This window comes from Halichoerus grypus, chromosome 10, assembly GCF_964656455.1.
Source record: "Halichoerus grypus chromosome 10, mHalGry1.hap1.1, whole genome shotgun sequence".
NCBI classification, from domain to species: Eukaryota; Metazoa; Chordata; class Mammalia; order Carnivora; family Phocidae; genus Halichoerus; species Halichoerus grypus.
Window position 1 is genome coordinate 118622819 of NC_135721.1, and position 23589 is coordinate 118646407.

General features: G+C 50.9%; 1 protein-coding gene and 1 long non-coding RNA gene across 10 annotated transcripts in view; one reads left to right on the top strand and one right to left on the bottom strand.

Annotated features, from left to right (window-relative positions):
- Nucleotides 1–23589, bottom strand: part of LOC144379288 (uncharacterized) — a 1054371-nt gene that overhangs the window by 558627 nt on the left and 472155 nt on the right. Inside the window, exon 3 of one of the 7 annotated variants that reach the window (XR_013442051.1) lies at nucleotides 17925–17954. The exons of 5 other annotated variants lie outside the window; for them this stretch is intronic. This is a non-coding gene — a long non-coding RNA (uncharacterized LOC144379288). Of the gene's footprint in view, nucleotides 1–17924; nucleotides 17955–23589 lie in introns of those variants that run through there. One more of the 7 variants, XR_013442044.1, reaches the window with a different exon arrangement.
- The window catches only part of PPP1R16B (protein phosphatase 1 regulatory subunit 16B), a 93052-nt gene that overhangs the window by 50087 nt on the left and 19376 nt on the right, over nucleotides 1–23589 (top strand). For all 3 annotated transcript variants that reach the window (XM_036101597.2, XM_036101598.2, XM_078057191.1), the window contains one exon: nucleotides 19690–19760. In XM_036101597.2, the coding sequence (XP_035957490.1) occupies nucleotides 19690–19760 (71 nt within the window). The remainder of the gene's footprint in view (nucleotides 1–19689; nucleotides 19761–23589) is intronic.

A 23589-nucleotide genomic window follows, 5' to 3' on the forward strand; every position in this document is an offset into this window, starting at 1 on the left:
TGTCTGACTTCATTCAATACCTGGTTATCAGCCTTTCAAGGTTCATCCGTCGCATCAGCACTTCTTTCTTTTTTATGGTTGGATAACAGTCCTTTCTGTGGATACACCACATTGCGTCTATCTGTTCATCGGTAGATGGAGAAACTGCTGTTTTGTTTTGTCTTTGTTTTTGTTTTGGAACTGCTGTTTTTAAAGGGACTTGAGGAGGGGCAGGGCGGGGCCCAGAGGGATGCACTCATGTGCGCATGCACGACAGCCCACCCTAAGGCCCACCCCCTGCAGCGATGGGCAAAGGGCACTGTGGTCATGGTTCCCTCTGGCCTCTTCAGTGCATTAATGCGCATTCAACCTGGTGCTGATGGGAGTGATGGAGGGGGGTTAGTTCTAGGGAGTGGTTAAAGATCCACCAGGCACCCAGCCTGGGAGTCACCAACGTGCATAGGTCAGACCCAGGGCTTTGGAGCGAGACCGTCTGGGCTCAAATCCCAGCTCTGCTGCTTGCTGGGTGATCTTGGGGAAATCACTCAACCTCTCTGTGCCTCAGTTTCTCTTTTGGCTAAAGAGAAATAATATCACCTACTTAAAAGTGTTGTACCGAGGACAAGATGCAGCCTTGCTTCAGCCAGTGTCCAGCATAGAGGAAGGTTCCAAAGCGTGGTAGCTATCAGCTCTCATTAGTCTTCAACTCCATCAGTTGGCGTTTAGCCATAGACGTGCAGGCTTGTGGGGATGCTGAGCCCCTGACTCAGCCTGCTCCCTGCCAGGAGTCCTCGGGGCATGGTTCCATCTATTTGAGTGGTTATCTTGTTACCATGCATCCCTGCGACCCCCACCAAGGCAAGGGCTGGGGCCCGTTTGGCTCAGCCCAGTAGAGGTGCCCGACAAGTCTATGTGAGTGGCTGCACACCCACATCGCCTCTCCCTTTTGTGTCTGGAGTCCAAGGCCCTGCCCCGGTGAGCAAAAAACTCATGCCTTTTTATTTTGAGATAATTTAGGTTCACATACAGATAAAAAAATGATAGATCCCTTCTACCCTTTGCCCAGTTTACCCCAATGGTAACATCTTACAAAACTGTAACATAGTCTCACAACCAGGAAATTGACATTGATACAACTCATCAAACCTACTGGATTTTTTTTTTTGTTGTTAGTTTTCATGGACGAGTGTGTGTGTGTGTGTGTGTGTGTGTGTGTGTGTGTGTTAGCTCTGCAGTTTTTTAAATCACAGATGGAGATTTGTGTGACCAACACCACAGTCAAGATACAGAATTTAAAAATATTTATGACATGTTGAAATGATAATATTTTGGATATAGTGGGTTAAATAAAGCATATTACTAAAAATTAAAATATAGTAAGATTAAAATACAGTATTAAGATTAAAAATATTATTAAGATGAAAATATATTATTATTAAAACCTATTTATTTTGTAATGTCGCTACCAGAAAATTAAAAAAATACATATGTGGCCCACATTATATTTCTGTTGGCTGGTGTGGGTCTTGAACACCACCATCCCTCCAGAAATTTCCCTCATGCACCTCCCCCGCCAGTCCTCTACCCACTGGCAAGTTCTGTTCTGATGGGTGTTTTTGTTTTTGTTTTTGTTTTTACCACTACAGGTTAGTTATTTTGTTTGTTTGAGGTGAAATTCACATAACATAAAACTAACTGTTTTCAAGTATACAAGTCTGATAATTTAGTACATTCACAGTCTTGTGTGACCACCACCTCCATGGAGTTCCAGAACATTTCCACGCCCCCCCCACAAGGCAGTTCTGTATACATCAAGCAGTCACTTCCCATTCTCCCCTCCCTGCAGCCCCTGGCAACAGCAGTCTGTTTGCTGTCTCTATGGGCATACCTATTTTGGTTTCTCTTATAAATGGGGTCCTCTGGTATGTTACCTTTTGAGCTTGGCTTCTTTCACTTAGCATAATGTTTCCAAGGTCCATCCGTATTGTAGCACACGTCAGTACTTCACTCCCTTTTGGGACCGAAAGTATGTACAAACTTGGGTTGTTTCCACCTTTTGGCTAGTTTTTAGCTATTGTGAATAGTGCTGTCGTGAACATGAGCATACAGGTATTTGTTTGAGTTCCTGTTTCCAGTGATTTGGGGCACGTACCTAGGTGTGGAATTGCTGGATCATATGGTAATTCTGTTTTCGTTTTTAGGGCACTGTCAGACTTTTCCAGAGCAGCTGTGCCATTTTACATTCCCACCAGCGATACATGAGGGTTCCAATTTTTCCACATCCTCGCCAACACTTGTTTGGTCTGCTTTTTGATTACAGCTACCCTAGTGGGTGTGAATTGCCCAATTAGTTTTGCTTGTTCTAAAATGTCATTCAAGTGGAATAACAGCATGGACTCCTGGGGCGGGGGGTTCTTTCTCTCAGTATAAATGCCTGAAACACTGTGTCATGGCCTGTGGAGTATGTTGAAGGGGAAGATAAGACTCTTGAAGGCATGGGTGGCAAGTCACTCCCCTTGTCCCCGAAATCCCCTGCTGTGCCTTGGTGATGGACTGTGAGGTGGTTAGGGAGGCCAGCTGGGGAAGGCCTCTCCAGGGGCTTTAGGAGACCTGAAGGATGGGAAGGAGCCAGGCGTGGAGAAAGATAGAGGAGGCTGGGCTGGAGGAGAGGATCCTAGCAGTAATAGTCACATAAGCAAGGGCCTTGAGGCAGGGAAAAGTGCTTCAGCGCTAAGTTGGGAAGGGTGTAAAACCAGTGGGAGCATGAGGGATGTTCCTGCTGGTGATGGGCCATGGTGTGAGGGCTACAACCTGTGTTAGTGGCAAGTGGGTCCCAGGGCGTGAAAGGCCATACCCCAATGCCAGCCTTCTTGCTGCCTTCCCAGCCCCAAAGGGCAGTTCCTCTGAGGTATTGTGGCTCATCCCAGTGCCTTACTGCTCTCAAACTGGAGGGCTGGTGGGTGGGGATGGGGAGGGGTGCAGTCAGGGGCACTGAGTCTGAGATTCGAGGACACTCTTACCCAGTCCCCAAAGTAGGCCTGGAAGCTTGAGTCTTGCTGAACCACCTGCACCCTCATCCCCCCAAGCTCATTGGGGTTGGGGTTGGGGGGCAGTGCATGGCTCAGCCCAGTGCTCTCCCCTCACTGGAATGCTTGGCACTAAAGCTCCAAGCCCAGATCCATGCTCTGGCCAGCCTTTTGGAGCTTCAAGAACAATTTGTCCTGCACACAGAGTCCTGGCCCCAGGATCTGAGTGCTCTTGAGCCCCATATACAAGAGGAGAACTGACCCCGTTGAGTTACATAAGGACATCTTTGGAAGTTGGCTTCCTTTGGAATGAAATGGGAAAACTACACCCAAACAAGTAGGTATGGGGAATTAAATACGAGGGAAACTCCCTTAGGGTCATCTCTGGGTCAGTCTGCTTCTGAGTGTTGGTTTATTCATTCAGCAAATGCTGTTGGCACCTACTTTGTGCCAGGTCTCATGGTGGGAGCACAAGAGCAGATGGCCAATAAATGTTTGTGGGAAGAAGGAGAGGGGAGGGGCAAAGAGGGAGAACGTGAGGAAGGAAGGAAGGGAGGGAGAGACGGAGGGAGGGAAGGGTGAAGGAAGGGAGGAGGAAAGGAAGGAAGGAGAGAAGGAGGAAGGAAGGAAGTAGGAAAGGAGGGACGAAGGAGGGAAGGAGGGAGGGAGGGGGGATGGGGGAGGGAGGAAAGATAAACAGACTGAAATACCCTCACAGAGCTCACATCTGTGCCCATAGCCGTGTGATTAAATGCAGTCTAGCTCAGTGCTGGTCAATAGAAGAATAATGTGAGCCACATACTTAACTTTAAATTTTCTAGTAGCCAAATTAAAGTGGAAAAGAAACAAGTGAAATTATATAACGTATTTTCTTTAGCTCGATATATCCTTTCACATGTAGTCAGTACAAAAAATTACTGAGACATTTTCCATATCTTTTTTTTTTTTTTTTTTGTATAAATCTTCTGAGTTCAGTGCCTTTTACACTCACAGTGCATCTCAGTCTGGATTGTGCACATATGAAGTGCTCCACAGCCCCAAAGGGTTCATGGCACCTTACGGGCCACTATGCAGAGTGACAGGGGCTCTGGTTGAGGTGCACACTGTCCACCGAGGGCGCCTAAGTCAAGGTCAAGGAAAACTTAGCTGAGGTGGTGCATTCAGTCTTGTATCCATTCCTTCACTTAATGTTCAACTCGTGATCATCGAATGTCTCCTGCAGTGGTGTCAGGGCTGGGCAGGGATTTGGCTGGTGGGACAAAGGGAAGACTATTCCAAACTGAGGGGAGGGCAGGTTGCAAGCTGGAGGAGGGTGGAGCTGGTGTCTGTCGTGTTCACTGATGTGTGCCCACAGCTAGCACCGAGCTGGTGCCTGGTGAGTGTTTGTGGAGAGGAGATGAGGGTGGGGAAGTGGGGTGTTTCTAGAGCCCAGGAGACACAGGAAGGAAAGATGACAGAGGAGGCTGGAACATCCGAATCACTGGGAGGGCTTGTCAAACCATAGATCCAGTAGGTCTGAGGTAGAGTCACAGGATTTACATTTCCAGTAAATTCCCTGGTCCTGCTGCTGCCACTGGGACATGGTGTGTGGACCTCTGGGCTCGCTCACCCACGGACCCTGGGAAGGCAGTGGGTAGCCATGAGAGGTCTTTGAGTGTGAGAGAAGCACCTTCAGGTCTGCGATTTAGGAAACTCTGGGTGGCCGCTGGGGGCAGGGGATGGCAGTATCCTCCCCACTTCTCTCCAGCCAGGTCAGTGGTACCTTAGCTCAGGAAGGTGCCTCAAGAGCCAGTCCATTGTCACGCAGTAGGGAAGCCTGGGCTGTGCCCCTACCACGAGAAAGAGACCCAGGCGATGCCTGATGTGTTTTCAGCACCGGGGGGCTGTGCGGAATAGGAACCCTTAGTCAGCTGTTGGATTCGGCGCAGACTTTCCCTGGCTGACTGTGGGGGGCGGGGAGGCTCAGGTTGGGGCAGCTGGGCGGCCAGGGTTCTGGCTCAGGCTTTCTCATGAGGTTGTAGTCATACATCACCAGGGCTCCGGTCATCTGAGGGCTTGAGTGGGGCTGTGGGTTCTGATTCTGCCGTGGCTGGTGGCAGGGGGCCTCAGTCCTCCCTAAGCGGTCTTTCCATAGGGCTGCCTACGTGCCGTCCCGACATGGAGCGATCCGAGGAGCGAGATGGAGCCCACCCTCTCTTGTGCCCCAGGCTCAGAAGCCACACTCCATCCCGTGGTGCCACACGCCAGCCAGCACTAGTCAGCGTGAAGCTTAGGACGAAAGGCACGTGTGGGTGCGTTTGGACACTGGCTGCCACACTCGGGCTGCCCTGGGGCTCTGTGTTGTGGTCATCCCACAGGAGTGTCAAAGATGCTTACTCCCTGGAGCCACCATTTGGTGGCTGAGAGCTTGAGGACATTTCTGTGGAGAGTTTGTGTGCGGGGAGAGCCAACTAACTCATGTTGTCATTGTTGTTACTGCTATCATCATCATCATCATCATCATCATCAATACTTTATGATCTACCTGTCAGATAACCTGTTATAACCTCATGAGGTTATAACTCCTCCTTTACAGATGGGGGAAATTGAGGCTCAGAGAAGATGACAGGCCTGGGATCAGATCACTGGCTAATGGGGTCTGAATCCTTAGCTGTGACACCTGTGTTTGCATGCTAGGTGCCATGCTTATGTGGTTTGCCTGTCCCCCAGCAGTACGTTCTGGTGTCCTCTCTCCAGGGTGGGAATGACTATAGCAAAGGTCAGACTAAATTCATTCCTCTGGCTCAGAGCCTGGTGCCAAGTGTGCTGGCGGAATAGGAAACAGGAAGGTTCTGGGCTGCAGATCCCCAGCTCTTGAGACCTGGGGTCAGGCTTAGCTCCAAGACATGCATTGAAATCGTCCTGCCAGAGCAAGCATGGAGTTCAAGTGCAGGGCTACTAGAGTCTCTTACCAGCTGAGTGGTTTTACTAGCAAGCTGATAAGACTCGCTGTGCCTCAGTATCCCCAGTTGTAAAATAAGAGTGATCAGAGAGGCTGCCCGGCTCCTGCCCAGGGCTGTTGTGGGGATTTAGTGAGCTCATTCCTGCTCAGTGCTAGGCACACAGTAAGTGCCCAGTACATGTTCACTCTTGCTATCACCGGCTTATTAGATGCTGACGTGTTTGCTCCCTGTTCCCACATCTGGCTGAGTCCTGGGAATAGGACGGTTGAGGATAGTCCATTTTCATCTGCTGCTGGGAGCATCAGCAAATGACAGTCCGAAGTCCTGGACTTAACTCTGCCTCCATCAGCAACCTGGTTCTCCCCAAACCAGGCCTTGCTAACAGCGGTGGGTTCCAGAGGCTGTCCTCCCCAAGCTAGGCCTTGCTAAGAGCAGTAGGTTCCAGAAGCTCTGGAGAACCTGCAGACTTGCATCCCCCGCGCCCCGGCCCAGCCAGCTACCCTCTGATCAAAGAGTGGTTCCCCCTGCCCAGCGAGGTGCCCTGGTTTCTGCAGGTTACACAAGAGGCTGTGGGTGTAGCAGCCGGGGGAGGCTGAAGGACAGGTGGTGGGTGGTGGGCCTGGGTGGCAGGCAGCTGCCCTGTTAGGAGACAGCTCTGTTCTGATGTGGCCGGGTAGTGGAGTCTGTACCAGAAATGACAAAACCAAACACTAGCACATGAAACCCGCCAGCCGTCAAACAGGAAGCAGGGTCCAGATAAAAATACCTTCCTTCCTGCAGCTGTAGCCCCCACCACCCGGGTTTCAGAAGGTCACGCTCTTGACAGGAAGCTCAGCTGCTTAGGGCGGCTGAGCTGGGGCTGGGGGGGTGCACCAGTGGGGAAGAGAGGTGAGGAGCGACAGCAGGCTCTCGGGGCTCTGTGCCCTGCATTTCTTGGCAGGTGAAGACATGCAGCCTGATCTGCCCACGCCCCTCCTGGCCAGGATGCACCGGTCTACCTCGAATGTATATTGATTTCTTCCTCTCCTGCCTAGGACCACGAGGCTTTTATGTAGGAGGGAAATGACTGTGGTTTTCAACATGCTTCGTTAGCTAAAAAGCACTGCATCAGAGATCAGCAAGTTTGCTCTGTAAAGGGCGAGATAAGAAATGTTGTAGGCTGTGTGGGCCATCCCGTCTCTGTTCTGATGGAGGAAGCAGCCAAAAGCAGTGCATAAACAAATGAGCTTGCATTCCAGCTCAACTTCATTTACTGACACTGATATTTGGCTTTCATATAATTTTCTTGTGTCATGAAATACGATTCTTCTTTGATTTTTGTCCCCAACCGTTAAAAAAAAAAAAAAAAATAGAAACCGTTCTTAACTTGCGAGCAGTTCAAAACTGCACGACTGAGCCATTGGACCGCCGACCCCTGCACGATACAAACAAAGGGGTATCATTATTGGGTCTATTTAACTTCCTACCCGACATAGGAGTCTCAGCTTCAGCATTTGCTTCACAGGGTCAGCCAGCTTGAGACCTCATTTCTGCCCTAGAAATTTCACCAGGAATGTAGTTCTTACCACTTGGCTATCATTCCATGGAGGATTTTTGTTTTTTAGCGAGACTGGAAAATTCTGGTTATGAAGGTAGTACATACGTATTTTTAAATGCTTGGAAAATTCTGACCACCATAAAATAAAAATCACTGATAACCACAGTTCATATCTTAATTCTCTTTTTCCAGTGAGCAGCGTGTGCCTGTGTGGAATGCATTTTTCCTCTCCAGTTGAGAGCGCATTGAATGTACAGTTTTGATCTCTTGTTTTCCGTTCTACACTATATATCAGGCATGTCCCCCATCATTAAAAATTCCTCAAAGATACAAGCTGCAGAATATTCCATCACATGAATGTTCCATAATTTACCGAATCAGTCTCCAATTGCGTAGACCTCTGGGTTGCTTCTGGTAATTCTCGATTGTAAACAATGTATCTAAACAATGCTGCGGTGAGCGTCATTGTCCATAAATCTTTTCTCCCACCCCCTCCTCTTTTCTTTCGTGTGTGTATGTGCTGGAGATTCCAAGGAAAAACTGTATTTTCGACTTATATACGGGCAATTTTTGTTTTCCTGGATTTTGCTTTGTGGATTATGTGATTCACAGGGTTTTCTTATGATAATGACTTCATTCTCCCCACTCCCCCACTGACCCTCAGCAGCCACTGATCTGCTTGCTGTTTATGATTTCATTTTGAAGTATCTTTTTTTAATCAACCTAAAATTGCTTACCTCCTGTTTTTGCCCTGAATCCCATTCTGCATCATAGTAATGTTGCCACCCCCGCTTTCTTTGTGTTTGCATTTGGCTGGTTTATATTTGAGCATTCCTTTATTTTTAGTCTATTATTTTGTTGGGATGTATCTCTTGTAAGCAGCACACAGTTGACATTTTTTTTTTCTTTCTGACAACCAAATCTTCACTGCTTTATAGGGGAGGGTAGATGATTTCATTTATTGTAGTAGATGTTTGGTTTTTTTGGTCATCTTGCCATAGGCTTTGTGATGTTTGTGCTTCTATGTTCTTTCTTCCATTCTGTGACTTTAATGAATACGATGCTTATTTTCCTTTGATCTTTCCCATTGATATGGAAGACAGTAATCCTGATTTCAATTTCTCAGGTGGTTACCTTTACCATTTTCAAAAAATCTTGTTGAATTTCTTCAACCAGACAGGTGAAAGCCCAGAGTGGGATTTGCCCCTGTCCTGTGCAACACAGCGCTGAGGGAGAGAAGCAAGACACAGCATCTTTAGGAGAAAATTGAGAGCCAGGCAGACAAGCATGGGGGGAGGGCAGGACATGATTATGGGACAGGAGAGTGGAACCAGGGAAACCAGGCAGAATGTTCAAATGGGCAGGTGGAAGCTGGAGGAATCTCCCCCTTCATAGTCAACTTGTTTTCTCTTCCTGAATATTGTTAAGAATGGGTTTTATTCTTGTTTATATCTGGGTGAGGAATCCCTCGTCACTAGTTATGCCTGAAACGCCAGTTGTGCCTGCAGTCAGCCACGCTAGAATGGGTTCTCCACACTTATTAGCTAAGTGAGCTTGAGCAAATCATGTAGATTTCCTGTTGAATGAGATGATCATAGCACCTAAGTCATAGGATTATTGTGGGGGTTAACTGGGATGAGACATATAGCATCTGAGCATAGAGCCTCACACTTGGAAAATATTCAGTAAACGTTAGATATTATTACGATGGCTGTGAAGCCATTTTAGTGTTTATGTGTATTCAGCCTCTGCCTGTAGGGCTGGCAATATTTTTATCTGTTTCTTGCCTGGAGATATGAAATAATTAGACAATTTTTTAAAAATTGAGGAGAGATAAGTATACAGAGGAGTGAGGTGAAAGAGACAGGGTTGGGGAAGCAACAGGAAGAAATCAGGAAGAGGAGTACAGGGTGTTGGTGGGGAGGAGAGCCATTGGGGGAAAAGAGCTGGTACCTTGGAGAGTTCCTGGGTGGCCAGGCGCTGCTGGGCAGAAGGGAGATCAGGTTCCTGGATCTGCGTTGGGAAGCCGCAGGGAGAGGTACTGGGAGCATTCTGGAAGCAGAATTAGTGAAGACCAGGGACCTGGCACAGTTGGGGTCCATTGTGTTCATGAATGGAATGGGGGAGGTACGAGGGTCATGTTTCTGGACCAGCAGTCCCCTCACCTTGAGTTTGAGGTGTAAATGGGCAGTCTTTGCAGCTTTGGTGGAGAAACCATACAGACCCACATCTTCTCTTATTAGATGGGTTAAATGCAGTTCTCCTTCCCTTTGAGGAAATCCAGTACAAATATCTGCTGCTACCTTAGGAAGTTATTCTTCTCCCACCCCCACATTTCAGAAAGACTATGCATTTTTCATGAGCATTGATGGTAGCTTATTTTGCATGTAGGTTTCCCTGCTTTCTTCCTGTTTGTTTATTTATTTAGACTTTAGTTTTTGAGAACATTTGTAGGCTTACAGCAAAAATGAGGGTAGGGACAGAGATTTTCTGTATACCCCCTGGCACCACACATGCATAATTTACCCCATCACCAACAACCCCTACCAGAGTGGTACTTTGGTTACCATTGATGAACCAGCACTGACATATCATCATGCAAAGACCACAGTTTACATTAGGGCTCACTCTTGGTGTTGTACATTCTGTGGGTTTGGACAAATGTATAATGATGTGTATCCATCATCATGGTATCATATGGAGTATTTTCAGTGTCCTAAAAATCCCCTGTGCTCTGCCTATTCATCCCTTCCCCTCCCCAACTCCTGGCAACCACTGATTTTTTTTTTAACTGTCTCCATAGTTTTGTCTTTTCCAAAATGTCGTATAGTTGGAATCATACAATATGTAGCCTTTTCAGAGTGGCTTCTTTCACTTAGTAATAGGCATTTAAGGTTCTTCCATGTCTTTTCATAACTTGATAGCTCATTTCTTTTTAGACTGAATAATATTCCGTTCTCTGGAATGGAATATTCCATTGCCCACTTACCTGCCAAAGGACATCTTGGTTACTTCCAACAGTTGGTGATTTTGAATAAAGCAGTTATAAACATTTGTGTGCAGGTTTTTGTATGGATATAGTTTTCAACTCTTGAGTAGATACTAGGGAGTTTGATTACAGGATTGTATGGTAAGGCTATGTTTAGTTTTGTAAGAAACCATCAAAAGTTTCTATACCATTTTGCATTCCCACCAGCAATGGATGAGAGTTGACTATATTTATGTAGGTCTATCTCTGGGCTCTCTGTTCTGTTGCATTGATCTTTTTGTCTGTTCTTTCACCCATACCACACTGTATTGATTACTGTTGCTTTATAATAAGTATTGAGATCAGGTAGTGTCAGTCCTCTAACTTTGTTCTCTTACAGTGTGGTGTTGGGTCTTTTGCCTCTTCATATAAACTTTAGGATCATTTGTCAATATTCATAAAATCACTTGCTGAGGGTGCCTGGGTGGCTCAGTCATTAAGTGTCTGCCTTCGGCTCAGGTCATGATCCCAGGGTCCTGGGATCAAGCCCCGCATCGGGCTCCCTGCTCTGCTGGAAGCCTGCTTCTCCCTCTCCCACTCCCCCTGCTTGTGTTCCCTCTCTTGCTGTGTCTCTCTCTGCCAAATAAATAAATAAAATCTTAAAAAAAAATCATTTGCTGAGATTTTGATTGGGATTCCATTGGCTCTATAGATCAAGTTGGGAAGAACTAACACTTTGACAATATTGAATCTTCCTATCCATGAACATGGAGTATTTCTCCATCCATTTATTTTTCTTTGATTTCATTCATTAGGGTTTTGTAGTTTTGCTCATATAGATAGTATACATATTTTCTTAGATTTTCCTAGTATCTTTAGTTTTATTTTCTTAGAAGAAATCTTCTATTTGTTTAGTCTCTCAACAAATATTTGTTGAGATTTTACTCTAGGTGCTGGATACTCCAGATAAGAAGACAGACAAGATTTGCCTGCATAGAGTTTGCTTTCTAAAGGGTCTGCAATCACTTTTCCTTCACACATCTAATACCAGATGTAAGTTACACATGTGCAGAGGCATCTGGGTAGCTGATGTTAGTCCTGTCAACAACTCCTATCCAGCACGACCATGTATCCTGGGCATGGAGGTTCTTGAAAGGAAAAGGTTATAGCTCCATGCCTGGCATGGCCTTGGCCATCTTGTCTTCATAGTTTTGAAGGTATTGGAGATGCTAAGAGAGAAACTGGCCTCTTTGTATAAGTCAAGGGATGAAGATTCTCTCTGAGATGGAAATGTCTGTCGCCTGGTCCGGGAGCCTTGTTGTCCAGAGGAAGAAGCATAGAACGACCCAAGAGAGGATGCTCTGGCCAGTTCTGAGGCTTGGGTAGAGACTAGGCAGACTCTGTTTATAGCTGCAGTCATCAGATATTGACCAGGAGCTCAAACCATGTCATAGTAGCTAAAAAATTTACGGTTCCTACTCTCCCACCCCTCCAGAGCTTATATTCTAGCAAAGACACAGACAAATCCATACACAAATACATTACAGTGTTAAGTGTTTTGGAGAGGGAACAGAAAGCACGTGAGAAGGGTACCTCACCCAGCCTGGGAGCCGACTTCACAGAGGAAGTGACATTTAACCCAAGACCTGGTTAAGAATTAACCAGACGAAGTGAAGGCAGAGAAAGTCAGGCAGAGGGATAGCCTGTGAGAAGGCCTGGAGATTTAAGAGAGAGGGGGGTGCATGGTGGTCCTGGAAGGGTCTGTGGTGGTTGGGAGGGAAGATGCTGGGAGAGGTGGACAGAGGCCAGATCATGCAGGGCCCTGAAGGAACCAGGTGGCCAGCGGCCTCCTTCTTCCTTCCCCTTATATTAAGTAGGACTTGAACACCTACTGCATACCGGCCGCTGTCCTAGGCTCTGTGGGTACAGTAGTGAATGGGACAGATACTGTGCTGACCTCACAGAACCCCTGGGCTGGCAGGGGAAAGAGCTCTCAGCAGGATGCTCAAGGCCACCTTGGAGCCCCTTCCTCTTTTTTTTTTTTTTAATTGAGATATCACTCACACACCGCAAAATTTACCTTTTTAAAGTGTGCCGTTTGGGTCTTTAGTATATTCATAAGGTTGTACAACCATTAGCACTATCTAGTTCCAGAAAATTTTTATCACCCCGAATGAACCCCTGTACCCATTAGCTGTCACACCCCAGGGCCCCTTCCCCTCAGCCCCAGGCAACCACGAATCACTTTCTATCTTTATGGATTTGCTTATTCTGGAAATTTCATATAAATGGAATCATACCATATGTGGCCTTTTGTGTCTGGCTTCTTTCCCTTAGTGTGATGTTTTCAAGGGTCATCCATAGTTAGTGTGTGTCAGCATTTCGTTCTTTTTTATGGCTGCATAATATTCCACTGTATGACCAAACTACATTTTATTTATTTACTCATCCATGGATGGGCACCTGGGTGTTTCCACTTAAGGGTCACTATAAATAACGCTACTATAAACATTTGTGTACAAGTTTTTGTGTGGACGTTTGTGTTTATTCCTCTTGGATACATACCTAGGATCTGAATCACTGGGTCACATGCTAACTCGACATTTACTTTTTGAGCTGCCGCCAGACTTTTCCACAGCAGCTGCTCTGTTTCACATGCCCACCAGCCATGCACTCGGGTTCCAAGGTCCCTTCTTCCTTGCCAATGCTGTCATTTGTCTGACCCTTTTTCTCCAGATGGGCCCTGGAGGGAGGCTCCCCGGGGAAGAGAGAGGCCTGGCTCCTGGGGCCTGCGCCTGGGGATGTGACTTTGAGGGAAGCCTGGGTCCCCCTCGCCCACCCCCCATCACGGCTGAGTCATCGCCCGGGATCCTGGGGTGAAGCGCCTGGAAGTGGGACGGGCTGCACCAGCCACTGCAGAAGTCACCATCAGACTCGCCTGAGTCTCCACCCCCAGCCCCAGGCGGCTGGGCTTCCCTGGAAGCAGCTATTTCTGGCTGTTTCTGCTCCAGGGAGGAGCAGTGGTAGGTGGAAAGGTTGAAATTGCTCCGTGGAGTGATTTTGGAGGTTCCCTGCATTGAGGACCCAGGACAACCTTTCTGAGAGTCCTGGTCCTTCTGGCCTTGTCTGAGCAGCATGCTGGGCCCCCTGGGACCCCGGAGAGCACCCTGGGGAGGGGTAGAGCCGAAGGGCAGGCGGAGGAACTGGTTTGACCAGGCTGTACCTGCTGGACCCTGTGAGACTCTAGGCAAGGCCGACCTGGGACCTGAGGAAGAGGAGGAAGTGGGATCGAGGCGGGCAGGGTTTTCCATGGACGGGGAGCAGCCCCGTGGGGGGGGGCAGCAGCTGGTGGTGCCAGCAGGGTGCCTGGAATTGAGTAGGGTGGGGTCTACTTAGAATGGAGGTGCAGCAGGAAGACAGACAAAGCGTTGGTGCTCGGGCTGCTGTGTGGGCCCCAGAGCTTCCGCTCATTTGCCACGGGCCCTGAGGCTAAGTGTTAACCTCTGGGCCTCCACATCCTCATCTGCAAACTGCACTAACAAGGTCGTTGTGGTGACTATTAGATCACTGTCGTTATTATCGAGTACTGAACGCTGAACTACCGGTGATGATCTTGACCATTCTAGCTCTTCATCTCTGTGGCTCTCTTTTGCATTCACCCTCCTCGTCTTTTGGCTGCCCACGTTGCCTTTCCCGGCCCTTGTTGGGCACCATTCTAGCCAAGTGGTTGAGTGTTCAGCCTTTGGAGGCAGCCAGCCGGGGTTAGAAAGCCAAGCTCTGCCATTCCCAGACATGTGCCCTTGGGCAAGTCATTTCATTCGTTCAAGCCTGAGTTTTCCCATCTGTGGATTGGGGCAGTAATAGCTCAGTTTTCCCATCTGTGGATTGGGGCAGTAATAGCTCAGTTTTCCCATCTGTGGATTGGGGCAGTAATAGCTCAGTTTTCCTATCTGTGGCTTGGGGCAGTAATAGCAGGTTTTCCCATCTGTGGATTGGGGCAATAATAATAGCAGGTCATTAATCCTCATACTGGATCAGGAGGACTAATGGAGGGACGGACAGAGGGCTTACCACAGCGCCGAGCACAGTTAACGCTGGCTGCACGAAGAACACCCAGGGGCGTCAGGTCTGGGACCCTGGCCCGGGACTGGGCCGAAGGACTGCTCCAGTGAGCTGCCTGATCCTGTTGTCTGTAGAGGCTGAGGGACAGAGATTTGCTGCTTCATTTCTGCACAGAATCCATATTGTTGCTTTTCAGTTCATGAGTCACCTGCCTTGCGGTGTGTCTGCAGGGCTGTGCGCCTGTCCCCACGGTCCTGTGGCCCCAGGAGCAGGCAGCTCTGTGGGGCCCCAGAGCATTCTTCCCTTCCTCCCTCGCTTCCTTCCTTTGTTCATTCACACAATAGATACTGCTTTTGTTCATTTTTATTTTTTAATAAAAATTGTGTATATTTAAGGTGTATAACAGGATGTTTATATATATATGTAGAAATGATGAATACAGTTAAGCTAATTAACGTACCCATCTTCTTATATAGTTACCTTTTTTCCTGAGATGTTGGTCAAAGAGTTCAAAGTTGTAGGTATATAGACTCTAATGTACAGCATGGTGACTGTGGTTAATGATAATAATACTATATTGAGAACTAGAAATTTGCTGAGAGAGTAGATTTCAGGTGCTCTTGCTACAATAGATAATCCTGGAGCCCCTGCTAGGAGCCAGGCTCCCTCGTGGAGCCCAAAAAACTAAACAAAGAATGATATAATTACTATCTACTAACTAATCACCCTGTAATTACAAATTGGGAGAGGTGCTACTGTGAAGCTGAAATGCAGAAATGCAAGGTACTATGGGAGAGAGCTACCCAGGCTACTCGACTGAGATTGGGGTGATCAGGGAAGGCCTCTCAGAGGAGGCGGCATTTCAGCTGGAATCTGAAGTTTGAAGAGGAGTTCGCTGGCCCAAGAGTGAGAAGAACAAGGGCTCCAGGCACAGGAAACTGTGTGTGTAAAGCCTGGAGGAGCCCAGTTTTTGTTTTGTTTCATCTTGACTTGGGAAATGAAAGAAGCCAGCGTGAGTGACCCAGTCACCGAGGGATTCGGGAAGGGGCAGAGGTTAGATCGTGCAGCGCCTCAGAGACAGTGGAAAGGTGGGCCTCGTTGCTGGGTGCTGGGTGGAAAAGGAGGTGAGATGGGGAGGGAGGAGGGTACCCCACCAACGTGATTGTGCAAGTCACATGGCCAGATGGAGCGCCCCTGACTGGCGTGGACTGCCCGAGGTCCACCTCCACTGGGCAGACGCCCCTGGCCGTCGCGGGCCCGGAGCAGAACCACACCTGTGGTAGCTTGTCAGTGTGCGGCTCGAGGTCAGGCTGTCTGCTCTGCGGGGTACAGGGGGTCAGGTGACAAAAAAGAGACACACCCCACAAGCTTATCAGCAGTGATTTCTCCCTGCAGAGGCAGCCTCCACCCGCTTCCTGCCGAGATGGGTCGGTTCAGCCTCACTCGTTACAGCTGGAGATGGAAGGGAGCAGATGGCCCTGCTTGGCTCAGATTCCAGCCAGATTGCCAGGGAGGTGTGGGCGGAGGGACAGGGTTGGTGCCAGCCGCGGGAATGTAGGAGAGGAGGGTGGGAGCCACCTCCTCGCCGTCTTAGTGGGACCTTGCTTGCACGGGGGGCAGTGGGCACCACCGCGTTGTGGTTCTCGAACCAGCAGGTGCTCGGGGCTCTCTCTCGAGAGATGGCCCTGTCCTTTGCAGCCAAGGCAAGCGTTCTTGGAAATGCAAGATGTCGATGGTTACGTCCCCAGTGCCCAGCACCTGGCCGGACCAGGCAGGAGCTTAGTGGTTGTTTTTCCTTTGTATTTAAAAAAAAATAAATGATGGTAGTAGCTTTCAGGTATTTTCTTACTTAATCCTCAGGGCAACCCCACAAAGGAGCCATGGCTGTGATCCCCATTTTACAGATGAGGACACTGAGGCGCAGAGAGGAGGAGTAACTTGCTTACAGCCCTAGCTGAACAAATGTGCAAGAACAGATGGCTCACGCTGACAAACCAGTGGCCGAGCCTGGGAGCCGGGGCTTGGGGAATGGGGAGCTGACCTAAGTGTGGACCACCACGTGTGGACACGGCTGGCTAGAGGGAGAGCATGCCCCACTTGTGTTTGTGCTCCCTGAGCCCTAGCTGACTCCCGAGACACCCCCAAGCCAGCTTCCTCCATTGTGCAAGGTGCTTGGAGAGCAAGAGATGAGCCTGGAGAGGTACGGAGATGTGACTGCCAGGTACAGCTGAACAAGCTGCACACTGCACAACTCCAAGGCAAGGCATTCACACAGACTATGATGAGAGCAACGCCCCCTTGGAATGGGGCAAGGTGGCCACCCTGTAGGTGGGACCCCACCATGCAGAGCCTTGAAGACCAGGGTCTGCAAACCTTTCCTGTAAAGGGCCAGATAGTAAATATTTTAGGCTGTGTGGCTCATACAGGCTCTGCTGTTGGGTGAAAGCAGTCTCAGGCTACATGTAAACAAATGAACACAGGTGTGTTGCAGTGAACAACGTGATCTACAGGCACAGGTTACCTGCCAGATTCGGCCCGTGTACCATAGTGGGCCAGCCCCACGAAAGGACTGTGAACTTCATTCTTGGAGCAAGGTGGAGCCACGAGAGGGTTTTAAACAGGAAGTGGGAGGAGGCAAGCTCACATTTAACATGGCCCCGAAAGACCCTTCGGTGCCCCCCCAGGACCTGCGGTGTTTCTTCTGTCCAGCGTGTAGATTGCTGAGCCCATCTGTCTGCAGGAGGAGGCCTGGCTGGGGCCCCGGGGGCTCCGAAGCTTGCAGAAGCAGAGGCCACTGCTGTCCCTCTCCTCCCCACACCAGCTGTCAGGGCCCCTACAGCCCTGCTTCCTGCTCCGGCCTCAGGGGCAGCGCCGAGCAGCCCCGGGGCCCACGGTCTGGCCTTCGGAGTCCGAGCGTCCGACCTGCTCTGCTTGGTTGTGTGTGACCTGGACCCTCCGTCTCTTCCACGGGGGTAGTAATTACAGATGGGGACCCAGGAGAGAAGGCAGTCTGCGCGGACCTGGGTGCAGAGGACGGGCTCAGTAAGAAGACACGATGGATGGAGGAATCATTTTCCTTGCAGAACCGGAGGCAGGAAGGCCTGGTCATGCCCTGGGTGCGGGCAGTGGGGTCTCTGCTCCGGTGAGGTGTCCGGGGCCAGGCTCCCTGCTGGAGCAGAGCGCACTCACAAGGGGGCCTTGGCTCCTACATACGACGGGTACTCTGTAGAGATGGGGGTGATTTGTCGCACCTTTGGGCTGAAGATAACTGCCCGCCATGGGAGTAATTCCACATCTGGGGCTCCCAGGAGCACGGAGAACACCCTGATAATTACTGCACACAAACGCTTTTGGCAGCTGGTGTGTAATTTCTCCCTCAAGGAGTGTCTTCTGGGACAGGAAGCCTGGTCCACCCCCCACCCCCCCACCCCCCCCCACCCCTACCGTGGGATTTGAACCCTTGCCTCATGTGAGCAGAACCTTCTCCAAACCCCTCCTACATAGTAGGAACACAGTGGCCACTTCTACTCTCCCAAAGGCCACCTGCCTGGCCCAGGGCATTCCCCCCAGCCCGTGGATGGGCAGGGTGGGCCTCGGTGATCAGTGGCCTTGCCATAAATCTTACTCAGCGCTGAGGCGGCGACCAGCTACGGGGGCATCTGGGAGGGGCCTGTAGGCAGCGCCGCATATGACAGGGGCTGTCACAGGACAGGCGGGGTGGTCTGGTTTGCTCAGAGCTGGAGAGGCTGCTGATGAGGTCAGGGTCCAGGAAGAGTGGCTGAGGACTTACCGTGTGCCAGGCCTTAGGGAAAGGACAGTCAGCGCCAGGTCACTGTCCTGCCCCCTTGGGGCTTAGTGTCCTACCGCAGACAGACCCAAAGCCCCTAATTACCCAGATAGTTATGTAATTATCATTGTGAAAGGCTATAAATGAGATGTATAGGAACTGTGGGTGCCCTCATCTGGGGAGTTTCAGCTGAGACCTAAAGGTTGAGGAGTGAGGCACATGGGGGTGTGTGCGCGTGCGTGCATGCATGTACGTGCCTGCGTGTGTGTTAGGAGTGGATTCCTGAATGGGGCTGGCTGGCTGGTAGATGGGTGGATGGATGAATGGACACATGGGTAGATGATTGACGCTTCCAGGCAGTGGGAACAGGCTATGCAAAAGCTCAGAGGCCAGAGGATGTAAGGTGACTCTGTACCTGATGGAAGACCATTGTGGAAGATGTGTGGAGCTTTAAAAATGAGACTGGAGAGGTAGGGAGGGAGGGAGGAGCGCTGTGTACTGCCGAGCAAGTTGCGCACTGCACTGCCCTAGGAGATGCCGGTCCTGTAGACGGCAGTGTGAATGGTGCCCCCTGGACTGTGCAAGATGGAGGCCTTCAGAAGGGATCGCATCACATGGACCTTGTATGTCTTCGTAAAGGTTTTGGATCTTGCTCCCAGAGCAGTGGGGAGCCATGGACGGCCTTTAACAGCAGGCTATGGGGCTAATTTCCATTTATGATGGCCCAAACCAGCGCTGCCCAATAGAACTTTCTGCACTTTCTAGTATGGTAGCCACACGTGGCTGTTGAGCAGTTGAAGTGTGGCCAGAGCAACTGAGGACATGACTTTTGAATTTTTATGAATTTAAGTTTCAAAAGCTATAACAATAGCCAGATGTGCAAGTGGTTCTGCAGAGGACAGGGCGGCTCCAGAGACTCTGACCATACCCTCTGCAGACTCCCGCCACTCCTAACCCACAGCCTGCCGGAGACCTCACCTCTTGCCAGAAGCCTGGTGGAGGCCTCAAACTCCCCTCCGCGCGGACCTCAGTTCACACTCAGGCCAAGGATGCCGCAGGGCTGTGGCACCAGGAACTGGGGCTGAGGAGGATGGAGCTGAGGGCCCGCGTCCATCCCCCACTGCGCCTGAGACCTCGTCTTTTCCCCAGCACCTGCTGGGGGTGCTGACCTGGTATTTGTCCTGTGGAATGGATGGCCTTCTCCCCGCCCTTCCCAACTCACTCCTAGTTTCCCCACAGCTGCTTCCTCATCCTCCCATGCCTGTTGTAAAGAATCAACAAGATGGTTAGCGTCAGGACCTGGGGGAATGGGGGTCTTCCCCGGGCCCCTCACATCGCCGCACACCCGGTGCATGATGGGATGCTCATTCCTCTCCGCTCTGTTGCAGTACGCTACTTCCTGAAGAATAAGGTCAGCCCTGATTTGTGCAATGAGGATGGACTCACAGCCCTGCACCAGGTAAGGCCAGGCTCGCTGGGGTCCCTGGATCCCTGCCCCCCACCTGAAGAGTTACCCCACCTCCCTGCTTTTTCCTGCCCAGAACCCTCAGGCAGGAGGGAGGGAGGGAAAGGAAGCCTCAGCGGCCTCATCTGAAAGGCTCTTCTCTACTTGGGGGAGAGACATGTGTCTGTTACAAACACGCCCACGGAGCCCCTGTGAGCACATGCGCGTGCACACACGGCCTCCAGGGACAGGGAACCTTTGTCCACTGCATCCTCACTGCCCAGCAAGAGGCTTGACAAACAAAGCAAGTTTGTTTTGAGCTTGAAGTTTATGAAGCATGTTTATTCACAGCCACCAAGGCATCCCTCCACCCCGGTGAGAAAGGGGATTGACAGGGAGGCCATGTGACCTGCCCGGGCTCACACGCCCTGATCTGTGGCCTTGAACTGGGAACAGTCACAGCACGCACCCTTTCTAGGGCAGTGCGATGGCCTAGCCTCCCTAGCTGGTCCCCAGCATTCAGTTGCCCTGCCCTGTTTCATCCTTCACGCAGTGGCTGCAGGGATGCTCAGGTCAAAGTCTCATGTTACTCAAAACACTCTGTGTCTTTCCACAAGGCTCCTCGAGGCCTGGCCCCTGGCCAGCCCTCCATGCTTCCCGGCTCTCCATGAGGCTCCAGCCATGTGGCTTTTCTGGTCCTTCCACACGCTGGCTCCTCCCCACCGCATTTCTCATGGCATGTGGGCATGTGCCCTGGTTAGCCCCAGTGGGTGGCAAGGGCCCAAGAGCTGTGCTGTGCTATAAGATCCTTACCTTCTGAGCACGCCCTCGGTGGCCATTTGAGCCATTAGCCTGAGCATTTGATGTTGGCCTCCCTCTGCCCAGACTCAGCTTCATGAGGGCAGAGCCCATGTCTCTTGCTCATTGATATGTCCTAGTGTCTTTCCCCATGCTGGCATACAGTGGATGCTCAGTATGTGCATGCTGACTTAATGAACACAGGGAAGCCTCCCTGTGCCTTGGCCCAAGTTTCTGAGCAGGAGGACTTGTAGGCAACCTGGCGAGCGGGAGGCCAGGCTGCCAGACCCCCGAGCTGGTGAGAGCCTCTTCCTGTCCCCACGAGGGCAGGAAGGGATGGACGACGACTGGCTGCTGCCCCCACCCAGGAGCCCCAGGAACAAGCCCCACCCCTGGCCATCAGCCCAGTGGCTTCCCATGTGTCCTTTTGGCTGCTTTTCCTGTCCACAGGGTGTCCCGCATCCACTAATTCTAGCTGTGTGATCTGGGGCAACTTACTGAAGCTCTCTGTGCTTCACTTTCCTCATCTGTGAAATCAGAATAACAAGCACACACAACACGGGGTTGTTGTGAGGATTAAATGAATACACATAACAGCCCTTCAAGCATCTCCCGACACTGCATAAATATGAGATGGCACTATCATTGTTAAAATCCGTCACATTGTTCGCGTCTGTGCAGAGTCACTTTTGTGAAGCGTAAGTTGATCCTCACAACAGCCCTTTGAAATATTATCAACCCCATTTTACAGCTCAGGAAACCGAGGCTTAGGGACAGCACCATCCAGTAGAATGTTCGGGATGGTGGGCTGTCCTGTGCATCTGCCCCGTGCAGGGCAGTAGCCGCTAGCCGAATGGGGGCCCTGGAGCGCTCGGAATGTTGTTCTGAGGAGCGAATGAGGCAGTCCGTGGCCAAAGGTTAGCGAGGTGGTCCCAGTGGCCCTCCACTGCACTCACAGTGGTTACTGGTGAAGCAACAGGCTGTTTCCGCCACCGGGGGCTGTCCTTACTGTCGCTGCCGCTCATTCTGACCGAGGAGCACATTAAGAAGCAGCTTCACACGCCTGGCAAAGGAGTGTGGCTCTTCTCCTCTAGGCAACAGGGAGCCTTCGGGGTTTGTAAACTGAGACTGATGGTTTGATGAGGGTGCTCGCTGGGTGGAGGCTGTGGGAAGGGGAGAGACAGGGAGAGACCGTGAAGCCTCACCAGTACAGTGGGGCTGGGGGCAGGGGTTTAGGAGCCGGCATCCCCACCCGGTGCTAGATTCGATGTGGGAAGGGAGGGGGCGGGAGGCGTCATCCAACTGCAGGTGCCATTTCCCACCTGGGGGAGTGTAGGGGAGGAGGCCTGCCCGCTCCACCACCGACCACCCCAGCAAGCACCCCAAACCCAGCCCTTGCCCTGGCCGGGCCTTTAAGGCTGGGCATCCCTCTCACAAAACTGCAATTCTGGGTGCACCGTCCCCTCTCCTTTCAACCTGAGCTCCCCCGCCACCGCATCCTCATGTTTTCTGCAGCCCTAAGGGTGGGTTCTCTATGGGCCGCTCCTCCTATGGACAGGGGCTCCTCAGACCCACCTCCCTGCCACAGACAGCCTGGGGCCCCTCGCAGGTCCCCACAGCCCCACTCCGGTATTTTTGGCGCCCTCTGCTGGCCATGCAGTGCCACTGCATGGTTCTCTCAACCACCTGAGGCAGCTCCACACTTCCTTGAGTCACCTGTACCCCGCCTTTCTGGAGAGATGCCCTCAGACCCAGCCAACCCCAGACCGGCTGGAGCAGAAAGGGAATCTGGATCTCTGGCATCATCTGTGTAAACAGCTGCTCCTTTCCCACATGCCCTTCTGGTGCTGAGCCCTGGCTCTGCTGGAGATGGGGTCAGGTACCATGGCCCCCTACCCCATCCCCACAGCCAGGGTCGTGGGTTCCCAAAGGTGCCCCTGATCCTTCTGCTGACATCCAGTCACTTCTCCCTATGCCCAGAGATACTCCTGGAGGCCCAGCCACCATCATCTCTTAACTGGATGATTTCAACACAGATTCTCACTGTCCCTCTCCTCCCCCAAAAGTGCTCACTTGCAGTCTGTTCTCCACATGCACCCAGAGGGAAGATTTAAAATAAGTCTGATTATGTTGCTCCTCTGAATATGACTCTGCAACATCTCGCATTGCATGAGGGCCAAGCCCCTACGTGGATGGGGAGTACTGAGCCCAGATCCCTGCTTCGTCCCCTGCTGGCTTCTCCATCCTGGTCTATAAAGTGACTCCCTGTCTTCCTCCTCTGTTCTCACCTCTCTCTGCTTGTGGGCTTAGACCCCTCTGTCCCCTTGGAGTCTTTCTCCCTCTGTCCCTGGAGTGTGAGTGCTCTAATGGCTGTCAGAGCTCTGTCTCTCTGGGGGGGCTGCAGAGAGCCTTCCCTCTCACCAGGACTGACCTCCATGTGGACAGGCGGGAGCACAGACATGGCTGTGTCCTTTCAGGGGCTATATCGGGGTCCCCAGAGCCCTGATGTGGAGGTGGGTTCTCTGGGGGGAGTCTTGGTTACTTGGGGCTTCCCTAAGAACAGAGCTCCTGGGTCAGGAGAGGTAGCAGACTGACCTAGGGCCACACCTTGGAGGCGACCGCCAGGAAGAGGGACTCCCCCCAACAGCCCCCTCATTCCACCGACACCCACTCCTGCTCCAACCCGAGCAGCCTTCCTTGAACGTATTCGTTCTCTAAGTTACAGTCGTCCATACAATTTTGTTTGAAGAAAGCCTTCAGGAATTAAAAAAGAAGAAGATTTTAAAGCCTCATTCAAAATTTCCTTTCATTTCACCAACACTTGCAAAGCATCTTACTGCCACCCCCTTATGCTTTTTACGTTTCACTTATATTTGTATCTTGGATACTAAGAACTTACTCGTGGGGAAACCGAGGCTCAGAAGGGTTATGTGGCTTGCCCAAGGTCACACGGCATGTAAGTCATACAGCTGGATTCAGACTCAGACAGTTTGGCTCCACTGTCCTCGTGGCCTCCTGAGGGGAAGCTGGCGTGTCCCCACTGGGG